General features: G+C 36.5%; 1 protein-coding gene across 1 annotated transcript in view; it reads left to right on the top strand.

The window, feature by feature from the left end:
- WDR70 (WD repeat domain 70) overlaps positions 1-22860 on the top strand; it is a 141124-nt gene that overhangs the window by 63785 nt on the left and 54479 nt on the right. The window contains exon 8 of the mRNA XM_009894710.1: positions 17815-17989. Coding sequence (XP_009893012.1) covers positions 17815-17989 — 175 coding nt within the window. The remainder of the gene's footprint in view (positions 1-17814; positions 17990-22860) is intronic.

Here is a 22860-nt window from a genome sequence, read left to right as displayed (position 1 = left end):
TAGCCATTAGTAAGTTATAAGCAGTAAATTACAATCAAAAATATGTTGACTTTTTTTCCTGTTAATTCCAGTGAGTTTTGTTTGTGACTTTTAAACAATTAATCTTGTAAATACACCTGAGATGTTTGACATACATCATCTGGATTGGCTAATGGGGAGAGATCTTAAAACTGGTAATCTGAAGTAATAAAAACAACGTTTCTAGTGCAGTTTTGTAAGATTGGACTATCGCCTCAGAAATTTTACATTTTTATAAATTATTTTAATTAAGCATATTTTATCAGAGAAAGTTTGAATCTATTTCTAGTAAAACCTGAACACTAAGTATTAGTGACTGGTAATGAAAGCAAATAGGCTCATGAACTGCGTGAAGACAGCAGCATGTGAGGTCATCCATGGAGAAGAATCTTTTTAAAATTAGACCCATTTCCTGGAAGTTTTGTAGGGTTAATTGCATATAAGCTCTTAGTATGAAGCTATGGAAGAACAGATACACATCTTTTAAAAATCCATACACAGAAAAAGAATTAACTTCTACTGTTGACATTGGTAAAGGATATGATGCTAATGTTTTGTTTCAACAGTTACCATTGAGACTGCAGTTGAGTTCGGCATCTAGTTCCAATGACAGCAGCCTAAAAAGGATGTTGAAAGACAGTGAAAAGGAAAAATGTCAGAGAAGAATCCAGAAACTTCACTTAATAGAGACTCAAGGAACTGAATGTGCTTCAGTTTATTGAATAAGATATTAAGAGACTTGGCAGTAGTAAAGAAATATTGAAATGGAGTTAAAATGTCTGACAGTTAAAATTTCTTTAAATTGTTAAAGACATAACTAGATCCAGTGATCAGAAGTTAGCAAGGTTTGAATAGGAGAGGAAAAGTATTTCTTTGTCAACAGAGGGATTATGTGACTGTGGAACTGTAGCCTTCACATAGAAATTGGTGGACAAAATTTCTCTTTTAATTATCATACAAACCAGTGAGCTCACAAAGCACCAGTTAATAAGCCTGAGATTGGAATGGGCATGTAGATTTCTTGGTGATAAAAGCTGTGATCAACTTATACATGTGCCTTAGGTACTTACAGATAATGGTTTAGGGCTTGAGCTGTGGATGTCTGTTGAAGTTATTCAACTTTTTGAGGTTAGGAAGAAGTCCATACATAGTCCTTCTGAGGATGGCAGAACTGTCTATGTGGAACTTCTGGTGGGAAACGGATCTAATAGTTCTTTCTGTAGCACATTAATTATAAGATTTTTTTTTTCTTTTTAAGTTCCATGTTATCCCTTCAAAATCAATCTGCCTTCACAGTGTTATCAACCAATTCCTCATTGACTTTTTACCTGATTTTTTTTTTTTTTTCCCCTCCCTTGTTGTCTCCGAATTATTCCCCAGTAGATTTTTTCATGGTCCCTTTATGGCAATAATGCTATTCTTTTTAAGCGGATTTTATGATTCAAGTATTTTGTAATAAAGCTTTATATTAAATGCATTTCTCTTGAGAGGGATTAGTTTGGTTTTGTGAACCTATCATCTCCTTTCTTGAAATGTTTCCAGACCTCTGATTTGTGAAATCTTCTGTTCGCTAGGACAGAAAACATCTGATCGATATTCTTCAGTTTAGCTCATTAATGGTAGTGAAAACTTCTGGTCAGCTAATCTCTACAATTAAGATCTGCATTCATTGGTGTCTGTATGATTTAGAACCGGCTGGCAAACATTTCAGTCTCCTGAGGTTGAACTTTTGGTGAGATAAGATGCAGATCTTCTTTTGTCACTGTAAACTTACAAGGCCATATACATTCCTTCCGTCAAAATAAATAATTTACTTGTACTCATTTGTAGCTTCCTTCTGTTGCGTGGCTCACAGTGAATTAAACAGGCAGCAAAAGAACAGGTACTGAAGAGTTTCAGAGAGGAAACAAGGTGTCTTCCCTTTTTTGGTGGTATACACTTAAGCTTTAAAAATGAGTTATTCCATCAGCATATTTATTGTAAATCCTAGCAAATAATTTAACTTTAAACAGAGTTTGGTTTTAGTTAAAATTTGGCTTTAGAACTTTTTTCTAGGAGTGTTATTTAAAAAAAAGACTATTTTTCATCCAAATTATAATAATTTTGGAAATAGCTTTAATTGCTTGTCTATAAGTTGACATTTCATCCCAGCATGTGTCTGTCTGCAGCATGAACTGCTTTTCCTTTTGGATTTTTTTTTTGTTATTTTTTAAGAACACTAGTAAGTATAGTGCTAATATAAAAATACACTTTTGTAGTTGTCTTTTTGGACCATTAAATCAATATTTCCATTGAAATACAGTGTGGAATATATGTTTCCAGCTCTTTCATGCAGAGAGACTACCTCAGAAGAGCAGAGCGGACTTGTGCAGTCCATGGCCACAGCTTGTTTGCTGTAAAAACTTTTCCAAGTAGACAAAGGGTGTCTAGTGTATTTTACATAGCTCACATTTATTTACATGAAGTTTAGCCATAGAGTGACAACTCTCTCAGTGACTCTAGAATGGCTAATTTTTAAATCCAGGACCCATGTTTCGAAGGATCTACGTGACATTAATAGCTTCCTGAGCACTGTACATAAAAAATAATAGCATTATAGTTTAGTTTCACAGGTTCTGGTATTTTGGGGAACAGTCCATCTGGTTGTGAAGTAGCTGTTCTGCATGCGAACTCCACAGCTGTTCCACATGCTGAAGGTTAGCACCCTTATCACAGAATTGGTGGAATGAGTGATGTGAATGTTACTCTTCTGCTGTGGTAGAAAGTTAGTGTCTTGGTTTAAAGAGCCTCCTCTTCAGGTTACATTCACATGAATGATTTAGCAATGAAACAGCCACATGGTAACATCTTAGACAATGCTAAGTAGATTTTTCAGGTACATACATAACAACATCCATTTATTCAAAATACAAATAAATTAAACATTTAACAGGTTGCTTATTAGTTTCCTGGTTTCTGAGCCATTAGTCTGAACCTGCTTAATATTTCAAGCTCTTTGTGGTTCTTTCAAGTGAAAGCTGAAGTACTTGTGTGGTCTACTAATTTCAAGAGTGTGAGGTCTTGGGGAAGTACAAAATATTGCAATGCTTCAAAAAGCAGTAGAGATGTGATAGATCTGCCCACTTTGTCTGGACATGCATATAATTAAATGGAATATAACTTAAAGGTATGTCATGCATATTCAGTGCCATAATATAGGAAGACTTTAGGTAGTGAGCCTTACAAGTTTTATTTCTTGTAATGACTATTTGTGAATTGGAAGTTAACTTACATAAGGCGATGTCAAACTGTTGTAGATAATATTACTCAGAATTAAATACCAAATGTGTGTGACTAGTGCTGCATTCATAAAATTCAAAGCAGGAGGAAAGTTAGAGGTACATGAAATAACAAAATTTTATGGCTTCGAAGAAACCAGATGTTTGTGTGCATGCACACAAGTAAACACGCAGAGTAAGGAACTGATAATCTGGTACCTGGTCCCAAGATAAAATAATTTTTTTGAATATATTTTTTATTCCTCTGTCAGTTACAGAGATTTTAGGTCTCTCTCTCAGTTTTTACCTGTGTGAAATATAATATGTTTTGCTTCTACACAAACCTGGTTTAACCACTATTTTATATACTCTGTGTACTATAGAGTTATTGCTTACATACCTACATTGAAATACAATGTAGATTACATAAAAACTTGTTCTCAAGAGTTGCATGAGATAAAAATAAAGCAGAATTTGCATTTATGAAAATCAAATTACACAAGAGGATTTGTATATCCACCTTATCTGTCCTCACATACTTGGTATTTTATTTTTTATTTCAGCCATAGCAATTAAGCTGTTTCCGATAATGAGGCATAGGAATTATATGTGTCAATTATGTTAAGTTCTGGTGACTTTTTTCTTTCTCCTGTCTCTGGAACAGCATGAGTTCTCATCGTTCGGCATAGGAGCATGGTATTTTGCAAGAATTGTGGTTATGTAGGGGTAAAGTTCTGTTGCTCTTGTGAAAATCTCCCTGATTAGCCAAAATTATAAGTCTTTGGGAAAAACAGCGCTGGAAAGTTGTTTGTAATACAAGAGTGCCTTCATCAAGAAATTGCTGCTGTCTCTCATGTGTGTAGTAATTTGCACAGCACTGGCGTAGTCGTTTGCTTTTTGTCTTGACATGTGTAAAGGTGTGAAGTCCACTCCAGATACGTGAGGATGGCTTTTCCTAGACTAACTTATCTATTTATAGATATATATATGCATTGCAGAGCTGATTAAGAGAGCGGAGCAAATGAGCAGGCCTGGTTAAGAAGGGTTTGAATAATGACTGTGCTGGCCCTTGCTGAAAGCTGTATGTTTACAAAAGGGTTAGTGGAGCTATTTTCATCTTTATAAACTATGTAGGTTTGTATTAATATTTTTCTGAAGTTTTTCTTGATTAAAATGTTAGCTACTGCAATAAAAAATGCAGTCGGTTGTAAGAGCTTGCATTTGAGTGTTTTTTTTAACTAACATTTTTACTGCATAACCTCATTTTTAAAGGGTTCATACAGTTTCAGGTAAATTATCTTAAGAACTAAAAATTTAAAACGAGAAAGACTTGGTGCATTGCAGAGAAAACGGGGGACCAAAGCATATTAAATTGTGCCCAATTCTTTTTCCTCAATTATTTAAGCATGTATTGATATTATATTGTCCTTGGCTCAGTGGAAGTGAATGTGGCTTTTGCTTTCTCCCTAAACCCTATGGAATGGTGTTAATTTTAAACTCCAGATGTGTTTACAGACATAGACAGGAACAAAACTCTACTTTCCACCTAGCATAGTTGAAGTGAAATTGATTAATCAAGTGGTTTTTACATTGCATCTCATTTAAATACAAACTTTTGCTGAAGACTAGGTTTTCAATTAAGCACTGGGCTTTGATCTTCCAATTTCATTTTGATATTCTACCCCTAGTCTCATATATTTATTCCAAGACTTGATCAGTTTGTTCTGAAATGCTAAGTTTAGAATTTCATGTTATCTACAGCTTCCAAGTTTATCATATATGAAATAGGGCAGGTTTACTCTGCTTGTTAATGTAAGACAGAGAAACTCACACAGCAAAAGCTAGGGAGTCCACCCGGTGGTGATGGAGCATAAATTAAGAATTTGTAGTTCCTTCACAGTAGTTTGAAATACACATACATGCAGATATATCCGGTGTGTGTATAAATGGAGTGACTTTACTAAGCATGTGAAGTTGTGCATGTGCAAACAGCACATGCAACATGAAAATACACTACTTTTTCTCCATTTGAAAATGGAACTGGTTTTGTAAACTTAGTTCACAATTTAATAGGATTTCACCAAAGGCTGAAAGAATCTCGTAAACTTAAACTTCTGACACTGACTTCTCTGCAGCTACTGTGTGTTCAAACAAGATGGTTCAACATTTTCAGTGACAGGAACTGAATGGCAGCTTAGGAATGTCTATCCTGGGCTGTGCAAAATCAGCAGTAGCTTGTGGGTCTAAACAACCAGTCATAGGTATGTGCAAGAGGAGGTTTTGACATCTCATGCACTTCTAAAAACTGTGCTATCTTTCCACAAAATTGAGGGTGCCAGGAGTGATGAAATTGTATAAGGAGCCAAATTCAGCCTGGGACCACCAGTCTGGTCTATTTGCATCTATTGATGGCTCTCTTGCTTCAAGAGAAAACACATTTGGCTTTTAAACATAGAAGTATATAAAAATAAAAAAAAATAATAATTCAGAAATGGCTCATTTTTTAAGAGCTTCCTTAGCTGCATTTTGCCATTGTAGAAAAGAGCTAAACATGCAAAGTGTCTCAAACTTGCTTTTCACTGAAAGCTTTCAGTTGAGTGGAAGCTGGCAAATGTCCCAATATTCAAGAAGGGTAAGAAGGAAGACCCTAGTAATTACAGTCTGTCAGACTCACCTCAGTGCCTGGTAAAATTATGGAGAAGTTTATTCTGGGAGTTACTGAAAAACACTTGGGAGACAACACAGTCATTGGTCATAGCCAGCATGGGTTCATGAGGGGAAGGTCCTGCTTAATTAACTTAATTTCCTTTTATGATAAAGTCACCCATCTAGTTGAGCAAGGGAAGCCAGCAGATGTGGATTTTTTTTTTTTTTTGTATTTTAGCAAAGCTTTTTGTACTGTCTCTACAGTATCCCTCTGGACAAAATGTCCAGCACACAGCTAGACAAGTCCATAATACCTCAGGTGAAAAACTGGCTGACAGGTTGAGCTCAAAGAGTTATGGTAAATGGGGTTACATTAGGCAGGCAGGCAGTCACCAGTGGGGTTCCCCAGGGCTTAATGTTTTTATAAATGATCTGGATGCAGGAATCAAACATACATTAAGTAAGTTTACTGATGATACTAAACTAGTAAGAGCTGTGGACTCCCTCAAGGGTAGAGAGGCCTTACAGAGAGCTGGGCAGTCACCCACCGTATGAAACTGAACAAGAGCAAGTGCTGGATTCTCCACCTGGAATGGGGTAATCCTGGTTATGTGTACAAATTGGGGGACGAGAGGCTGGAGGGCGGCCCCACGGAAAGAGATCTGGGGTTTTGGGTTGATGGCAAATCGAATATAAGTCAGCAGCGTGCCCTGGCCGCCCAGAGGGCCGGCCGTGTCCTGGGTGTCATTGAGCACAGCGCAGCCAGCCCGGTCAAGGCAGGTGACGGTCCCACTCTGCACCGCACTGGTGCGGCACCACCTCGAGTTCTGTGTGCGGTTTTGGGCCCCTCCATGTAAGATGGACGTCAAAGTGTCTGAGTGTGTGCGGAGGAGGGCGCCCAAGATGGTGAAAGGCCTTGAGGGCAAGGCTTACGAGGAGCTGCTGAGGCCACTGGGCTTGTTCAGCTCGGAGAAGAGCAGGCTGAGAGGTGCCCTCACGGCAGTCTACAACTTCCTCACAAGGGGCAGCAGAGCAGGAGGTGCTGCCATCCTGATGGGTCCCTTCACATTTGAGATATTCTGTGATTCTATTAGAAAGAGAATTACATTTTTTACCAATTCCCCAGGTAAAAAGGAATGGTAGAACTGGGCTTTTACACTCATTTTAAGCTGGGAAAAAAAAAAAGAGTTGATAATTTTCCCACTACTTGATTGACCCTGTGTAGGAGCGCTTTCAGCAGTGAGTTAAACCATGGTTGCTGGGGAGTATCCAAATAGGTGTGGGGATAGCTGCTTGTTATTTACTCATGAGTGCAGAAGGGAGTGGAGAAGTAAGACACCTCGTTTACAACACGTAGGAGCAACAAACATGAGTCATGAACTGAAGGTTCTGCAGCGTTCCCAGTATACGTCTCCCAGTAGCTCTTGAAATCAGTAGTGTTGATGGTATTTTTATGTCTTTGTTGTGATTTTGGGCTTAGTTCTAGTCTTACTAGCTTTTGAACAGATTTGTGTTGGTTTGTGGAATTTTAGGTATAAGAAGTGTGGGTACCTGCCAAGAATATTCATATGCTCTAAATGCATTGTAAAGCACCCTTTCAAGTTGTCTGGAGTCACAAAATAATTTAGGTTGAAGAGGAATCTGGAGGTCATACGTTTCAATCCCCTGCTTAGTACAAGGCCAACTCAGATCAGGTTGCTCAGGTAGCAGCAGGCTGTGCAGTGAACTAAAAGGTGACTATCTGAACAGACTGAAATTTCAGGACTTAAGGCAAACAGAAGGCTAGAGCAGTCCAAAGTAACAAAAGTAACTCTAGAGATACTTGATTTTTTTATCACATTGGGCTCTGAAACAAGTGACTTCCGTGGTCTTTTGATTTAAAAGGAAAAACATTGTTTAAAATATTTTTAGTTGTTTATGTCTTTCTTTTACTGTTTTTAAATCATTTTCAACTCCAGCAAAACAATAACATTTCCCCCCATGTGGAGAACATAACTGATAAAGGAGCATAAGTCTCTTAGTTTTCATCTTCAGAAATACTAGATTTTAATAATACTTTGTCCACTAACCTTTGCTTTAGACTTTTAACCTTACATAAAGTCAGAAAGGAGTATAGGGGCTTCTTCAGTAGCAGCAATATAATGATGTGAACATGGTGACAAATACATGAAAAAATTATGTTCTGTATGGTTATCCAGACAGATAATGGGACTGTGTCATAACTCATTGGAGACTTGAGGCTAAGAACTGTACTACTTCTCCACAGAAGATCACATCTTCCTTTCTGAATTTTTGGGAGGAAGAGGGAAGTGTCTTACACTTTGGTGTGTATTCCAGAATATATGATAAATACATTAATTTGCACTTACACATTATGTGCTGCAGTTTGGCAGTCTTTATAAGCCTTTCATAAGTTTTTGTGGGGATTGTACTACAACACATGAAAGTTATTACTTCACACATAAATACAAAGTAAAATGCACTTTAAAATTTTCTGTAGCCCAAAGTATATAGTTAATCTGTACAGCTGAGTCAAACTTTGCATTGTTTAGAAGATTCTCTAAGTTAAAAAATTAAAATACATTTAAGACTTACAATTTGCTCTCTTGTGTTACCTCTGTTAGATTGTTGTTTGTTGCTAATGGAAATGCAGAAAAGTGGCTGTGAGTGAGATCTAAGACGGCAGTAAAAATGGTTAAAGCTAATTGTCATACATATAGGATCAGCTGAGGTGTTGCTTCAGACAGCTTTTAATTTCTTGACTGCTTTAATTTAATTTCAGTTGATTTTTCACTGGTTTAATGTTCTGCTGAGTGTTAGTTCCAATCTAAGTTATTTATTGGAGTGAAGGAGGAACCTTAAGTATTTTATAGCCATGACTAATCAGCTTTTTAGAAAGCATCCTGTTTTCCTAGTGATTTACTCTTCCTGCTTTTGCAGTATCATGCAAGACTGCTCTTGAGTCATTTCAGTTCTTGCAGGTGACAGTAACTTGAACTGTCGAGATGTTCTTTACCAGAAGTCTTCCCCTTTGATCTTAATCAGATGTTCCCCATAGAGAGATTGATTACATCCCACTCTTATCTTTAAGCGGGAGATAAGGTCTCAGTTCATTGCCTTCTTGCTCCATTTGGAAAATGGCACAAAATTGTGCCTCCTTTTACAGTCACAGCTTTCAGAAGTCAATTACATAATTTCTGTAATTTATCTAATGTTCTATATAGAAGAAATAATATTGAAGTTAGATGTTGCTGGAATAGTAAATGAAGGGCTTCTTGTGTGCAAAGTGCTACATAGTCTCAGGAAAATACCAGTGCTCATTTTTTTAAAATAGCGCAGCATTAGCATAGAGTTTGAATTATTATTAATTCAAGAGCATATTGACTCCTTACAGAGCTTGATATACTTCACTAAAATCACGCAACCCATTACTGATTGGATGAACAGATCTTAGGGGGATGGTTCTCTAACCTACTCTGTGGATGGTTTTCTGAAGACTTGCTGATCTGAACTGGAGAAGTGATATGTTTTGAAGCAGGCATCCATGATTGCCAACCTAATTGCTGATGCAAAGATAAACAACCTCTTTCTTCAGTCAGATTTGTACATGAAGTCTTCATCGACAGAAACAAAACAAATTAGCTGTCAGTGCCAGCAAGAAAGTCATTCAAAACTAACAAGCTTTTTCTGTCTTAGTGCAGAGTTGTTGCTGAAATGCTCATCACTAATGCAGTCAAATATATTCAGTGTTTTAGGGAAATGGTTTATTATAATACAAATATATAATACAAAAGGAAATTGGGCACAATGAGCATGTTCAGTTTGTGCCTCTACATTGGCCCATGAAAGGGGTTTTGTCAAATAGACTGAATCTATTATAAGTACCTTGAGTTAAACTTGAGAAAAAGTTCTTCAAGTAAGAAACCATCACAACCACATGATTTGGAACACCTGAATGAATTATTTTTTGTTAAGTTATCAGCCCTGCAACTGCTGTTTTCAGGACAGTATATGTCTATAATTTGAAGACCGGTTTCTTAGTCTGAAGAGGCCTTTTTTTGTATCATTCTTTTGGGAATCTAAACAGTGTACTGGGTCATGTTTCTGTCATGTTTTGTTTTGTTGTTTGGGGTTTTTTTTTCTCTTTTTTTTTAATACCACAATGATTTGCCTTCCAGTGTGCTTTCTACAGAATTTGAATGTATTTAAGATAGTGCTCAGTGTAGTGCATTCTCCTGTCAATAATACCTAAAGCTTTATTTAACATCATTTTCCTTTTATGGAATTTATTCTTGTGCGGTGGTTTTTGATGCTGTTTTTCTTGTTTGTGGGGGGGTGGGGTTGTTTGTGTGCCCTCTCCCCCGCCCCCCAGTTATCCTATCTTTAGAATGTAATCATCGTTTTTAATTTTCTTCTATTTTTCTGTATTCTAAGCAGCAGTGAATATAACATATATGTGGAATCTTAATCCTCCTTCCTTAGAAGTATGGAACCTTACTAGCATAATAATAGCATTTCTGCGTACCCTCTACTATTGCTTTCTGTCCAGCAGTTAGCTTTAGTTAGCCTTTTTTTGTTTTGCCACAATTGATTTTGTTTTTCACACCTGTATTCCTTCTTAGCTTGCTTTCTTTACTTGTATGTTCATTCTTGTAATATTTCTTTTCCTATCTTTTCTTGTGAGGTTGTAAAGTTTCTCCCACCAAGCCTTTTGTTTTACTTATGTACAGACTATTTGTTTTGATGTGAGGAAAATTCTGCTGAGCATTAGTAACTACATAGGAACTAGCCTATCTTTTCAATAACTATTAATGGAAAAGACATAAGTAATGTTATTCTTTTGTTTTTAATCAAAATTTTCTATCATTTACTTTCCTCCTCACTCTCTACCTTTCTGTATATGATTTATATGTTGATATGTTATACTGTCTTCCAGGATAGCAATTATGTTGTGAGCAGATTGCTAGAATCCTCATTTGTTAGTTAAAAAGATGTATTCTAGGTAATGTGTTTTCTAGCTGGTTTTCATTATGTAAGAACACTTGATTTACTATTTATAGTTATTTACAATAACTATTGCAAGATCTAGACATTTAGCAAAACAAATCAGATAGAAGAAAACAAATCTATTCTTCTTTAGATATGTTATGAACAAGGGTAGTTTAAAGTTTGACGGTCTTATGAAAATCTGTGAAGAAGGTATAGATAAAAATTATTTTAGAAAGGAAAAAATGTCTTGTGAAACTTTTAATTCAAACCCACTGGTTTGAATTAAAACATTCAGAATCTTGGAAGACTGGAGATAGCAAGGTGTTTATCTGAATTTTGCATTGCCCAGTATCGTTCAGTGGGAATTCACAAGGAGGGGGGGAAGTCTAGAGCAAAATCTTGGAATTGCTTTTATGATCCATTCTGAAATCTTCCCATTTTTGTGACTGGATGCTCTTTCTTGTGCTTTGAGTTAACAGCTGCTGTCTCTTTTTCTAGTTTAGTTTCCCTCAAATCTTGCATATATTGGTCAGCAACAGGATTTGTGCTTAGTATAACAGAATGTCTACTCCCTGTGCTCTCTCAGACATGCAAATGTGTCATTTCAATTTTGAGTTCGTCGCTCTTTAATTCATTTGGACTGGACAACGGGAGGATTTCCTGTTTGTTGTTACTAGATTTTAATCTATACCAATTTTATTTGGAAATATGGAAAAATATAGTTGCATAGTTACTTCCACCCATTTTCTGCGTATCACTTAAAAATGAATTTTTATGTTTTTGTTTGTTTCTTAGTCTGGTAAAATGTTTTATCTGTTAAAGTTTCTGTTTGTTTTTTACATTTAGGGATTATTTAAGTAACAAAGAAGCTGAAGAATTGTTATAAATTATTAAGTTGTGTCAATTTTTTTGGCAGTTCCCTCCATAGTTATGTGTTTGCTTTTGTTGGATGTGACTTTAATTGTATTCTGGTTTAAGTTATTTTAACTCTGTTCAGATGCTGGGTGTAGGTAGCTTATTTAGAAGTTTTTCTGCCAAACAAGTATGGAAAGTTTCTCTGGATTTCTCCATATGTTTGCGTGTACAAATTTTTTCAGTATCTGGCAGGTGATTCAACCTTCATTGGGTCCCATGTGTTCAACAAAAAAAGACTATAACTTACTTCTGCTGAAAGAGGGGAAAGAGAATACAATAATGAAAGTTTTCTTGCTGACATAGTCTTGTACCACCATCTGCACATAGTGCATCTTGGCAGAACTTTTCAGCTGTTTCTTATCTATCCATTCTCTTTACGTATTCTGCTTTAGGTAAATTTTCACCATATTATATAAGCATCTTAATTTCATTCCTGTGTAGGTAAGGTTGGTTTATGTCATAAAAAAGATGAAAAAAAATCTTGCTCTAAGATCAGTTGGTTTTTTTATATAGAGGCTTAATTTAACACTTTAAAAAAATGTTTTGTATCATTGATAAGATGACTTGAAATTCTACGCTCTGCTGATAAATTCCATTGCAGCAGTATTTGTGTAATGATTTTAAAGTATGATATAGCTTTCTGAGGCAGACCTTTTGGACAACCTTATATTACAAAGGTAGGCATTATAATATATTACAAACATAAGCATTATATATATATAGTTACTAGATGTACAACATTAAGCCTGATCTGTACTTTCAGCATTAATATATTCTGGTTTTTTGTATTTTAAGTGTGATGAGAGTAGGTTTAATTATTAAGAATAGACTTATTATATTTATACTGTATTAAATGCCAATAACATTCAATATTGTGCAAGAGAGTTTTGCAGTCCAGTAGAAACAGAGGAGATGGGACAGGCAGAGAAGCTTAGAGGAATTTGACAGGTCAGGCTTTTAATGTTCGAATTGGTTCACTCCTTGAATTTCAGCAGATTGTATTAGAATAGTATTAGAAGGAACAGTGGCTTGCTGAATCAGGACTTACAGAAATTTTCCGTGCTTGCAGGCTGGGAAATGCAACTACATAAATACATTTAAAAATTTGTGTAATACAGCAGCATTGTCAATAACTAATTTTATGAGAAATTTTGGCTTAATAAAACATCACAGGAACATTAGAAAAAAGGAGAAAAAAAAGAGAAAAAACATTTGTGAGGAAAAAACCAAACACACACATGCATGATCTCCAGTAATTAAATTAGATGTTTATTATGGGTTATTTAACTTCTCAGTGGTCAGGAAAATATCCACATTACCTTTCCAAAAGAACATTCCCATCCTTTTCTAAGTTCCTTTGAATTGCTCTTGGCAAATACAAGAACTTTACAAAATCTGTTTTGCAGATGTGGAATCCACCATTTAAAAAGTTGAATTTAAACTTGCGTATGTGGAGCCTTTTTCACAGAAGTTTTCTTTGAAAATAAATTTATGAAAGAGAAATTATAAATACTTATTTGGCTGTGTGTGTCAGTATATTAAGCTTTGATATGATGAAAGAATGACATTTTATGTTGGAGGGATAGTTTAAAAACAATCCCTATACGTTGTTTTTACTAAAGAACAAACTTTCATTAAACCTAGTTTGTTTTCAGGTGGAAAAAATCCTCATTCGGGAAATGTTTTCCTTTTGTTTTCAGTGGAGTCAAAAAGTATCTTGGTTATACCTATCAACAGATAAATATTAGTATTATACTTCTGCTAAATGCTGCAACATAGAGCATAAAACAATGTTATTCTTTCTTCCCACATATATTTAGGCCTAGGGAGATAGTCTTAGTCTTAGTAAAAGGCTTTTTTGACCAAAATGAGTCTCCTGGAACTGATCTGATTGATGCAGGGGTAAAATTTTTTGTTCATTTCATAGAATCATAGAATGGTTTAGGTTGGAAAGGACCTCAAGGATCATCGAGTTCCAACCCCCCTGCCATGGGCAGGGACACCTCCCACTAGACCAGGTTGCCCAAGGCCACATCCAACCTGGCCTTGAACCCCTCCAGGGATGGGGCCTCAACAACCTCTCTGGGCAACCTGTGACAGTGCCTTACCACCCTCAAAGTGAAAAACTTCTTCCTAATGTTTAATCTAAACCTGCCCTCTTCCAGTTTAAAGCCATTGCCCCTTGTCTTGTCACTACATGCCCTAGTCAAAAGTCCTTCCCCAGCTCTCCTGTAGGCCCCCTTTAGGTACTGGAAGGCAGCGATAAGATCTCCCCGGAGCCTTCTCTTCTCCAGGCTGAACAGCCCCAGCTCTCTCAGCCTCTCCTCATCGGAGAGGTGCTTCAGCCCTCGGATCATCCTCGTGGCTCTCCTCTGGCCATGCTCCAGCAGGTCCATGTCTTTCTTATGTTGGGGCCTCCAGAGCTGGATGCAGTACTGCAGGAGGGGTCTCACGAGAGCAGAGTAGAGGGGCAGAATCACCTCCCTTGACCTGCTGGCCACACTTCTTCTGATGCACCCCAGGGTATGGTTGGCCTTCTGGGCTGTGATCGCACATTTCAAAACAAACAACGTTAAATTGGACCCGAAGTAGTTTAGAAAGTGAAAATGGGACTTCTGTAATGCAATCTCAGTTATTTTTTTCGTTATGTCTGTGGAGGAGGAAGCATCACTAAGTGGTACAAAATGGTACACAATATTCTGTAAAAAAAAAAACCCAGAGGCATAATTCCAAATTGTGCTGAGTTGACTCTGCTGTAGTATGGTGACTGAGGGTCAGAAGCAGAAGGCAAAAGAAAACACAGAGGCAGCCTTAGTTAGCATTTGCCTGCCATATTGCCAGTTTAAAGACATATTCATTGAAGGCAAATTGTTCTGGGTTCTGTGCTTCCTTTCTTGCTTATCCCCTAGAATGGGAGGACTTAAATATTGAGACTAGGTGTTTTGCGGGAAAGGGACTGGAAAAAGGCTTCAAGTAAGTTTCAAGTATAAACAGTAGGTGGGGGGAAAACATCAAAGTACCCGCTGAAAGAAGAGATAGGTGCTCAGATAGTTATTGATGGAGCATGGAGGGTAAAAGGGGAATGTCAGAACAAGTCGTACTCAGACTGTGTGATTAAGGCCCTTAGAATAGGGAGTGAAAGCACCTCCCTGAGGTCCTTCAGTGATCTCTATGTTTCTAGTCCATCACTGGTCTGAAGGAAAATATAAAACATACATAGTTTATATGTTTTGCTTGGTAGTGATTCAGTCAGAAACTGTGGGGCTGATTGATTGATGTGGTAAGTTGAAATGTTGTCCATGGTATTATGAGATGTGTTTGCAATACCATGTCCATATTTAAAGAAAAATTGAAAATGTTTCCATAAAGAATAAAACCACTTAAACACATGAAAGAAGAGATTAAAGAGCTCAGTCTTAGCTCGAGTTAAGGGCTTTCTGGGAATGATTGATCAATTTGTGAGTAATATATAGGTGACGTATAAAATCTTTCTTTTATTTTAGTAAAAAAATTTTATAGTTAGATCCAATAGCAGCAAGGCAACAGTGAACACATTCAGTGTGAGTACATTAAGAAAACACTGAGGGGACGTTAAACACGTGCTATAGACTATGTGGGCATTTTTAACAGGGCATGTAACTCATACTGTCTGCAGCAGAAGCAGCAGCTCAGGAAACTTGGATTTTTCTTCTGACCTGCTGATATTACAGTTGATTTAGGGCTCACTTTTTTTTTAAATCTGTGTTGTAAGAGATAGAACTATACAACTGTTACTTCTTTCTTTACAGTTGAAAGGTAAAATTAATGAGAAGGTTTGAATGTGCTTTATAGTGTTGTGAAGCGATTGAGGTTTTCACAGAACATTGGGCCCTGATGAAAAGACTGAAGTCTTTAAAAAAATCTTTCTGTGCCAGCAGAAATGAATTAGGATGGTTAAGGATTCTCCGAGGCTATTTTTGGAATTACAGCTGAGATGCTTTTGAGGCATCTTAGATAAAAAGGCAAATAGGGGGAGGCAGCCTTTAAACTTCACTACACATAACCATGTTACTAGGTACACCATCTGAGAAGTGGGTGTGCCAAGGCAGTCCTAGGAAAATTGCACTGTAAGAGAGGGATTAGGAGGTGGTCATCACAAAAGAAGGAAGAGAAGCTGAAGGTACAGGATATTCAAATGAGATTCTAGAAGGATTTAATATTATGAGGGAAAAGGACTGAAAAAAGACTCAATTTTTCGGTAAATAACAGAATGGGAGAAAATGTCAATGTGCCTGTTAAAAGGTGTGAGACTGAGATGGTTGTTAACAACACATGGAGAGGAAAAGAGGAGTTTCCGAATCACATAACAGCTGAGGATGGAAGCTGGAAGCAACCTCCAAATATCCTTTAATCCAACCATCCTGTTTATAAAGAAGAGTCACCTAGTGCATGACCACGTCCAGACAGGTTTTGAATGACTCCAAGAAAGGCAAATCAATAATCTTGCTGGGCAACCTGTTCCATATAGTATCATGGATTTATTTAAGTGACCCTGGAAAATATATCATAATCTAATGTTTCATTTAAAATAAAAAACAAAACAAAAAACAAACAAATCAAAAACCAAACCAACCATCAGAACACTTGAATGTCTTATGCTAGGCCTCCAAATAGAGCAATGAAGTGCTTACAGATACGAGATTTGAGGACTTTTAAGAATGAGACTAATCTTGATTTTATTACTGGAGATTCATTCTAGTTCGGTTCCTGGTTTCTCATTACTGTCGTTAAATGTGCAATTAAATATAACTTCTGTGAGCTATTTCCAGCTCATTTTCATGTCTGTTTTATCTTAGAATTATATATATGTCAGCTTTGTAGCCTGTCTGGTCTTGTAGCTCTGATGGAAGTTCCTAATGTTATGCTGCAGTGTCTTGTCTTGTTCTGGAGAAATGGCAGCCTTTGTTAAAGTGGTATTTGCTTTGCTAGAGACCAGTGAATTACGTGCTGTTGGATTATAGGCAGTGTTTGTATAGTCTAAACAAATGAGGTTGTCTTGAGAACTTAGTGATTTTTTTCTTTCTAAATTAATGATCTTCCTTCCTTTGCCAAATCCTGAAACTCTTCTCTTCATTAGATGCCAGAAGAGTTTTGAATTTTTGTCTGGAAAGAACTCAACATATTAAATGGACAGAAAACATTTGTATCTAAGACAGTTTAAAGAGTCCACCTGTATCTCAGTGGTTTAGTTCTCTCTCATTTGGATGTTTTTGTGTATCTAAGAAACATTGAAGATCCAGGCAGATACTCTTTTTTCCATTAAAAAGAAAAAGGATGTATTTGTTTTCCTAATAATGTGAGAAAAACTCAACTTGAAAAAAACTATTACATAAATGAGTCTTTGTAAAGTATTTGAAGAACACTTTTACAACAGAACTCTAAGACCTTCAAGATTAGTGGAAGAGAACTGCAATAATATTGCAATTAATTGTTTTAAGTGCCTTTTAAAAATAAAGTCTGAAGAATAACCAGCCAGTCTGCAATGCTGCCAGTTAAAAGAAGGTTTTTTGGTTGTTGTCATGTCAGAACAATTACGACAATCTGTTTAGTTAATGAATTTGTGTAAGCATTCATGCCTGTTTCCTGAAGTCTCCGTTTGTGTAAAGGACTGAGTACTGTCATCTTCCTGATTTCCAGTGACAGTGGAGACTATGTAGTACCTGCGTATTAACCTTTGGTCGTTTGTCCAGTTGTAAAGAATTTCATATTTGTGTTTTTTTTTCTTAACCTTCACTTACATGTTAGTGAATATGATGTTTCTTACTTGGAAAATTGTCACGTTAGTTTCATGACTGCCATAACATATCTTAAATGCTCTTTTGCCATTAGAATTTTATTTGAACAATGTTATATGCCATTTATGCCAAAAAATTGTTTGATTGTATCATAAGAATTATTTAATATATGTTACCTTTCTCTAAAACAACTCTTTATTTAAACATTTTTCCAGAACTGTCAGGACATGGGATGTTAACAATGAAAAAAAGCACAAAAGCGTATTTAAACCACGATCAGTTCAAGGTAAACGGGTGATTCCTACAACTTGCACGTACAGCAGAGATGGTAAACTTATTGCAGCTGGCTGTCAAGATGGGTCCATCCAGATCTGGGATAGGAATATGACTGTAAGTCAAGTATTTGATAACAATATATGCTTCTAATATATCAAGTGCTGAATGTTGAAGCTGATAAAATCAATTTTGGTACTTTTATACTTGCACATTATTTTTTCCTCCCCTGAAAACTAAATAACTCATAGGCAAAATTTAGTATTTCTAAAATAATATTTATTTAGTGTGCTGCTATTAAGCTCAAAACACTGAGGAACCTCTTGGCAGTGTGTTTTTAAGGAAAAAAAAAAAGTTGGCCACATACCTATATTTAGGATATTATTAATTTACGATGCGATGCTTGTGAAAAAAGCTGTAATTTCATGCTGTTTCTTATGTAAAACATAAAATGTATACTTCCATATTTTGAGACATTGAATATTAAGCGTTATGTTACATTAAGCAGTAAGTTATAAAACTTCATACTAAAGTCATTGAGATAATAGGCAGAGGCGAATAGAATCCAAGCGGGTAAGGATAAGGTAATGCTTACACATTAAATGCCAAATGTTGTTATATTGTCCAGTGTATAAAAATTAACACTGAGGCAAATTTGAACACTTTATGTAACTGCAGTGTAGTCAGAACGAGTCAGAACGGGAACTATTTCAAATTCTTTAAAATTATGAAGTATACTCTGTAATTTCTTCTGTTCATATTGAACTTAAAATTGAATTTCTAGTAGTTACGAATCTAACTGACAAAGAATACGTACAGTTCTTGCTACTACTTTATAATTTGAAGATTAGAGCAATCAGTGCTCCCTATTGCTTTTTGTTGTATAGTTTACAAACCAGTCCAGTTCCAAGAGTTTAATTTTGCAATGTCGAGTGCAAATTCACCAGGCAAAGCTTTACTGCTTTTAAAATCAATCATCCTAATAATTATCCATATCTTCTTTATGCCCCTCTTACCCAAAGAATTAATGCCTAATCCCTTCACTTCAGTGGGATAAGTATTATGGCATGCATAGGAAGAGAAAATGAGATTGGGGTCAATTTTTTTGGAAGCCAGAGTAAGATTAGGGAGGAATTGGGACAGGGGGAGCAGGATCCTTTGAATCAAACTGACATAATAAATCTTTGAAAGCTCTACCATTCCAATAGGATGGCTTTGGGGAAATAATACTGAACTAATACAAGTTACATTAGTCCACTCAATCTTTCAAAACATTTGATTTTAAAAAGGGAAACAGGCAATTTAGGGAACTTTTCACGAAGACTGAATAAAATCTGATTGCTGAAGGCAAGAAGAAACGTATAGATGTAAAAGGAAAAGAAACCTCGTTGACCATATTCAAAGTACAGCATGTATTTTTGGGATTGTCATCTATTTTTATTTCTGTTTTTATTTCCACTGTAAACCCAGTAAAACTTCCTAATGGCATGAAGCTTGAGAATTCATCCTAAGTGTAAACTTGTTCTAACAGAATAATAAATTTTTCAGAGACTGGCTTTCATCACCTGTGTATGTTGTTTATTTTAACATATACAGTATTGAAATATTAAGCTTTCTGGTATAGTTTTAACAATAGTGCTCTTGGTAGTCTGCTTTTTCATGTCCTTTTCCTTTTGAACTTTTGTATGTCTGTAAGATGACATATTGCAATGCTGATTGAGTGCAGTTTAAGGTGATTATGAATAATTTAAAGATATGTCCTGTGCATCTTGTGCAATTTCCAACTGGTGACCCCTGTATAACAACGCAAGACTAAAGTGATGTCCTAGTGAAAATGAAGTTGGTAGTGTCCTTGGATTTGTATTTTTAAAGCCTGAAGAATTTTTGTCTTTGCTTTTGTTGGTGTCATTAAGGAATGTGCAAGATTTTTGTATAAAGGAGGAGTGGGAATTGTTTTTTTAGCTGCACTCTTATCTAAAACTTTTAGTACCGTCTGGAAATCTGTGTGTATAGTTAAAATCAGGCATCTCAAAAGGTGTCTTGATGAAATAAAAAAAAAAAAAAAGCCTTCATCTTACATTTGGGGGGGAAGGGATAAGAAAAATTTAAAAAGGAACACGTTTTCATAGTAGGATTTAGAAAGAGGAGGTTGGGATTGACTCCTGCACTAGAATGATGAAAGCACTTAGTGGCCTGACAGGATGCAGCGATGCTTGCAAAGGCGAACAAGAAAATGTTAAGTCATGACAAAGTGGTGCAGTTTTGGGGGTACGTAATGTAGGTGATACAGTAAAACAGGTAAAGCTGTGGAGAATCAAGATATGAGTGTTAAGCTGCTTGAAGAAATATGTAGTAGAAATACTAACGTCTGATTTTTGAAGAAATTTTTTAATTTCTATTCAGCAAATACCATTTGACCTCGTTGAAACAAGTGTAGAGCTGTGTACACAAATTTTGCTGTACTACAGTACAGCTGTTTCAAGTAAAAAATTAAGACAATATTTATGTTTAACTTGAGAATGCCCTATTGAATCTGTAGCAAAAATTGCTAGTGTTTGAAAGCAGAAAATAGTTGCTATAATTTCTTGATCAGTTAGGAATGATTCTGGAATCATTATTTTAGACTTTGGCACATAGGCAGCAGGAAGGTGTTTAAAATTAACTGTAACTTAGTTGACTGTAATGTCATGCCAGAGCTGATCTGATAAAGGCCTGTTTTGACTGTCTGAATTCATTTTTGCATTTAAGCAAAAATATAAATGATACTGCAACCCTGCTGTTGACTGCCCATACCACTATTCCTGCATATGATGGTAACAGCACAAACTAAATCCAGGAAGGTGTCCTCACAGGTACTATGGCTCGCACTACGTACTATTCGTATGGCCTGTTGTCCTCATGTCTGTGAAGGCTTTTTAGACACATTTATTTTTGACAGCAGTAAAAACTCCTGTCAAACACAGACCCCACTTCAGAGAGAGGGAGGTTTCTTTTTGCTTCAGTGAAAATGTAAAGCCTCCACTTTCCCACAGGAAATGAAAACATGGTCATGAAAACAGCAAGTACCAAGGTCAGAAGTGGATACCTCGATAGGAAGGAGGGTCTGATAATGCCCTTTGCCAGAGCAAAAGGAACACTCATGAGAGGCAGGCACACTGCTGCAGTGCTGATAGGAACCCTCTGGGGGCTCCTGATAAGATAACCTGATAGGAACACTCTTCCTCTGGGGGTTCACAAAGACCGTACTGCTTCGCAAGGTGGCAGAAGCTCCTTGATGAAGCTCCTGGGAATCTGTAGCCATAGTTTCTGACTGCTGGTTGTAGGTTTATTATCCTCTGCTCCATATGTCTTGATAGCTTTACACCTGACTACAGGAATCCTACCACTGTGTCTATCAAAGGGCAAACAAATTAAAAATCAACATGTAGTGTGGTGGTGTCCACATCACCACCATGGTGTCACTTGTGTTTGCTGCTGAGTAGTGTAGAAGAACTTGGTCCAGAATGGTGTGATTAATTCTTTGAATATTTTTTTTTATTTAGAAAGAATCAAGATCTTTTCTATCCCATGTTTTGTCATCCATGCTGAAGTCAAAGTAGCTATTTGTTGTAAGTTAGGGTCACGAGTTAGTTGTTTTTTCCAAGCAGCTTAAAGTCACCTCAGTATCTGCTTTTTTTTTAATTATGTTGTGCCTAGGGCGTGATTTTGGTGTGTGATCAGTTCCCTCCTTTAGTTCTGGCTAGTAATGCACACCATGAGTGTTTCATTCAGTTTTCTGCTTCTACTATTTTTTTGGTGGACTTCCAAATCTCCCAGCTGTATGTAGTGAGACTAGAAACACTTTTGTAGCTTTTGGAGGAAGACTTCTTTGTCTTCATGACACTGACATTGGTAACTCGCTAATGCTGAAGTTAGCCAAGGGCATTCCAGCTCTACCTAGCCTTTCTCCAGACTTCCTCAGCATGATTGTGATCCATTATAATCACCTGCCTCAGAGGATTTTTTCATTTTGTCATAAATCTGTGTTATTTTCTCATGTATGTTATTTTGTCAGTGCATGGTTTTTCTTTAAAGTTCACGTACTTGTGCATTTACAGTGCACATTAGCAGAACGATCTGTCAGCTTGTTTGAAATATTATGAACACTGTCAACTTGGCTTAAAATAACAGCTTCAAAGGATGTAAAAAATAACTTCCCTCAAACTTCCAATGAAGAGTGGAAGCAATAGTGTGAAATAGTCAATCATAACATAACACATTAGAAGTCTCTCAATTTAAATGTTCTGAGATGTGGAGAGGTACCTGGCAAATATGGGGAGTTGGAGAGTGTCATAGTAAGACAGGATCTTGAAAAGTATTGATTGACAGGGCAGTGCAGTAAAACCACTAGATTTATCTACGATTCAAATTCCTCTTCTTGGCTGTGCTTGCCCCTTCAGAGCTTTTTGCGAGACCAGTAGTAATAGCTATTGCTGAACCAGCTGATCCATCGAGCCAGTCTTCAGTGTCAAGAATGAAGTGTGTCTTGCAGTCAGTAAGCCTTTGTGTGCCCAGTCTTCCTGTGTAGAAGTGGGAGTATCTCATTCATAGAGATACGGAAAGACTGAAGTAGTTTTTGTAAAAACTGTTAGTACTCCTGGTGGGTAGGTTAAAAATGTATTGTGAGTTAAAATTGATAGAAATCTCTTTAATGAACAGAAAAGCTCCCCTCATTTTCCACACTTAACAGGAAAGGATCAAGATGTTCTTCTTTGATTACAAATAGGATTTATTAGGGCAAGAAAGCCTAACTTTTTAGTTAGCCTTTCTTAGTATTTTAGACCACCTGATGAGGCTACCCATTATGTGAGTTTTCCTTCCAGCTTTTCCTGGGTGCATTCAGCCCAGGACTGCATAAACAACTTCTCTGCATATGGAAGCTTGAATCATGTTTCTCCGTTTCACACATCGTCTATTTTATTGTATATCATTGCAGCTGTGATACAAAA

Source organism: Charadrius vociferus, unplaced genomic scaffold, assembly GCF_000708025.1.
Source record: "Charadrius vociferus isolate BGI_N301 unplaced genomic scaffold, ASM70802v2 scaffold450, whole genome shotgun sequence".
Classification (NCBI taxonomy): domain Eukaryota; kingdom Metazoa; phylum Chordata; class Aves; order Charadriiformes; family Charadriidae; genus Charadrius; species Charadrius vociferus.
The sequence above is the reverse complement of the archived record's forward strand: the minus strand, read 5'-3'. Positions and strand labels throughout refer to the sequence as shown.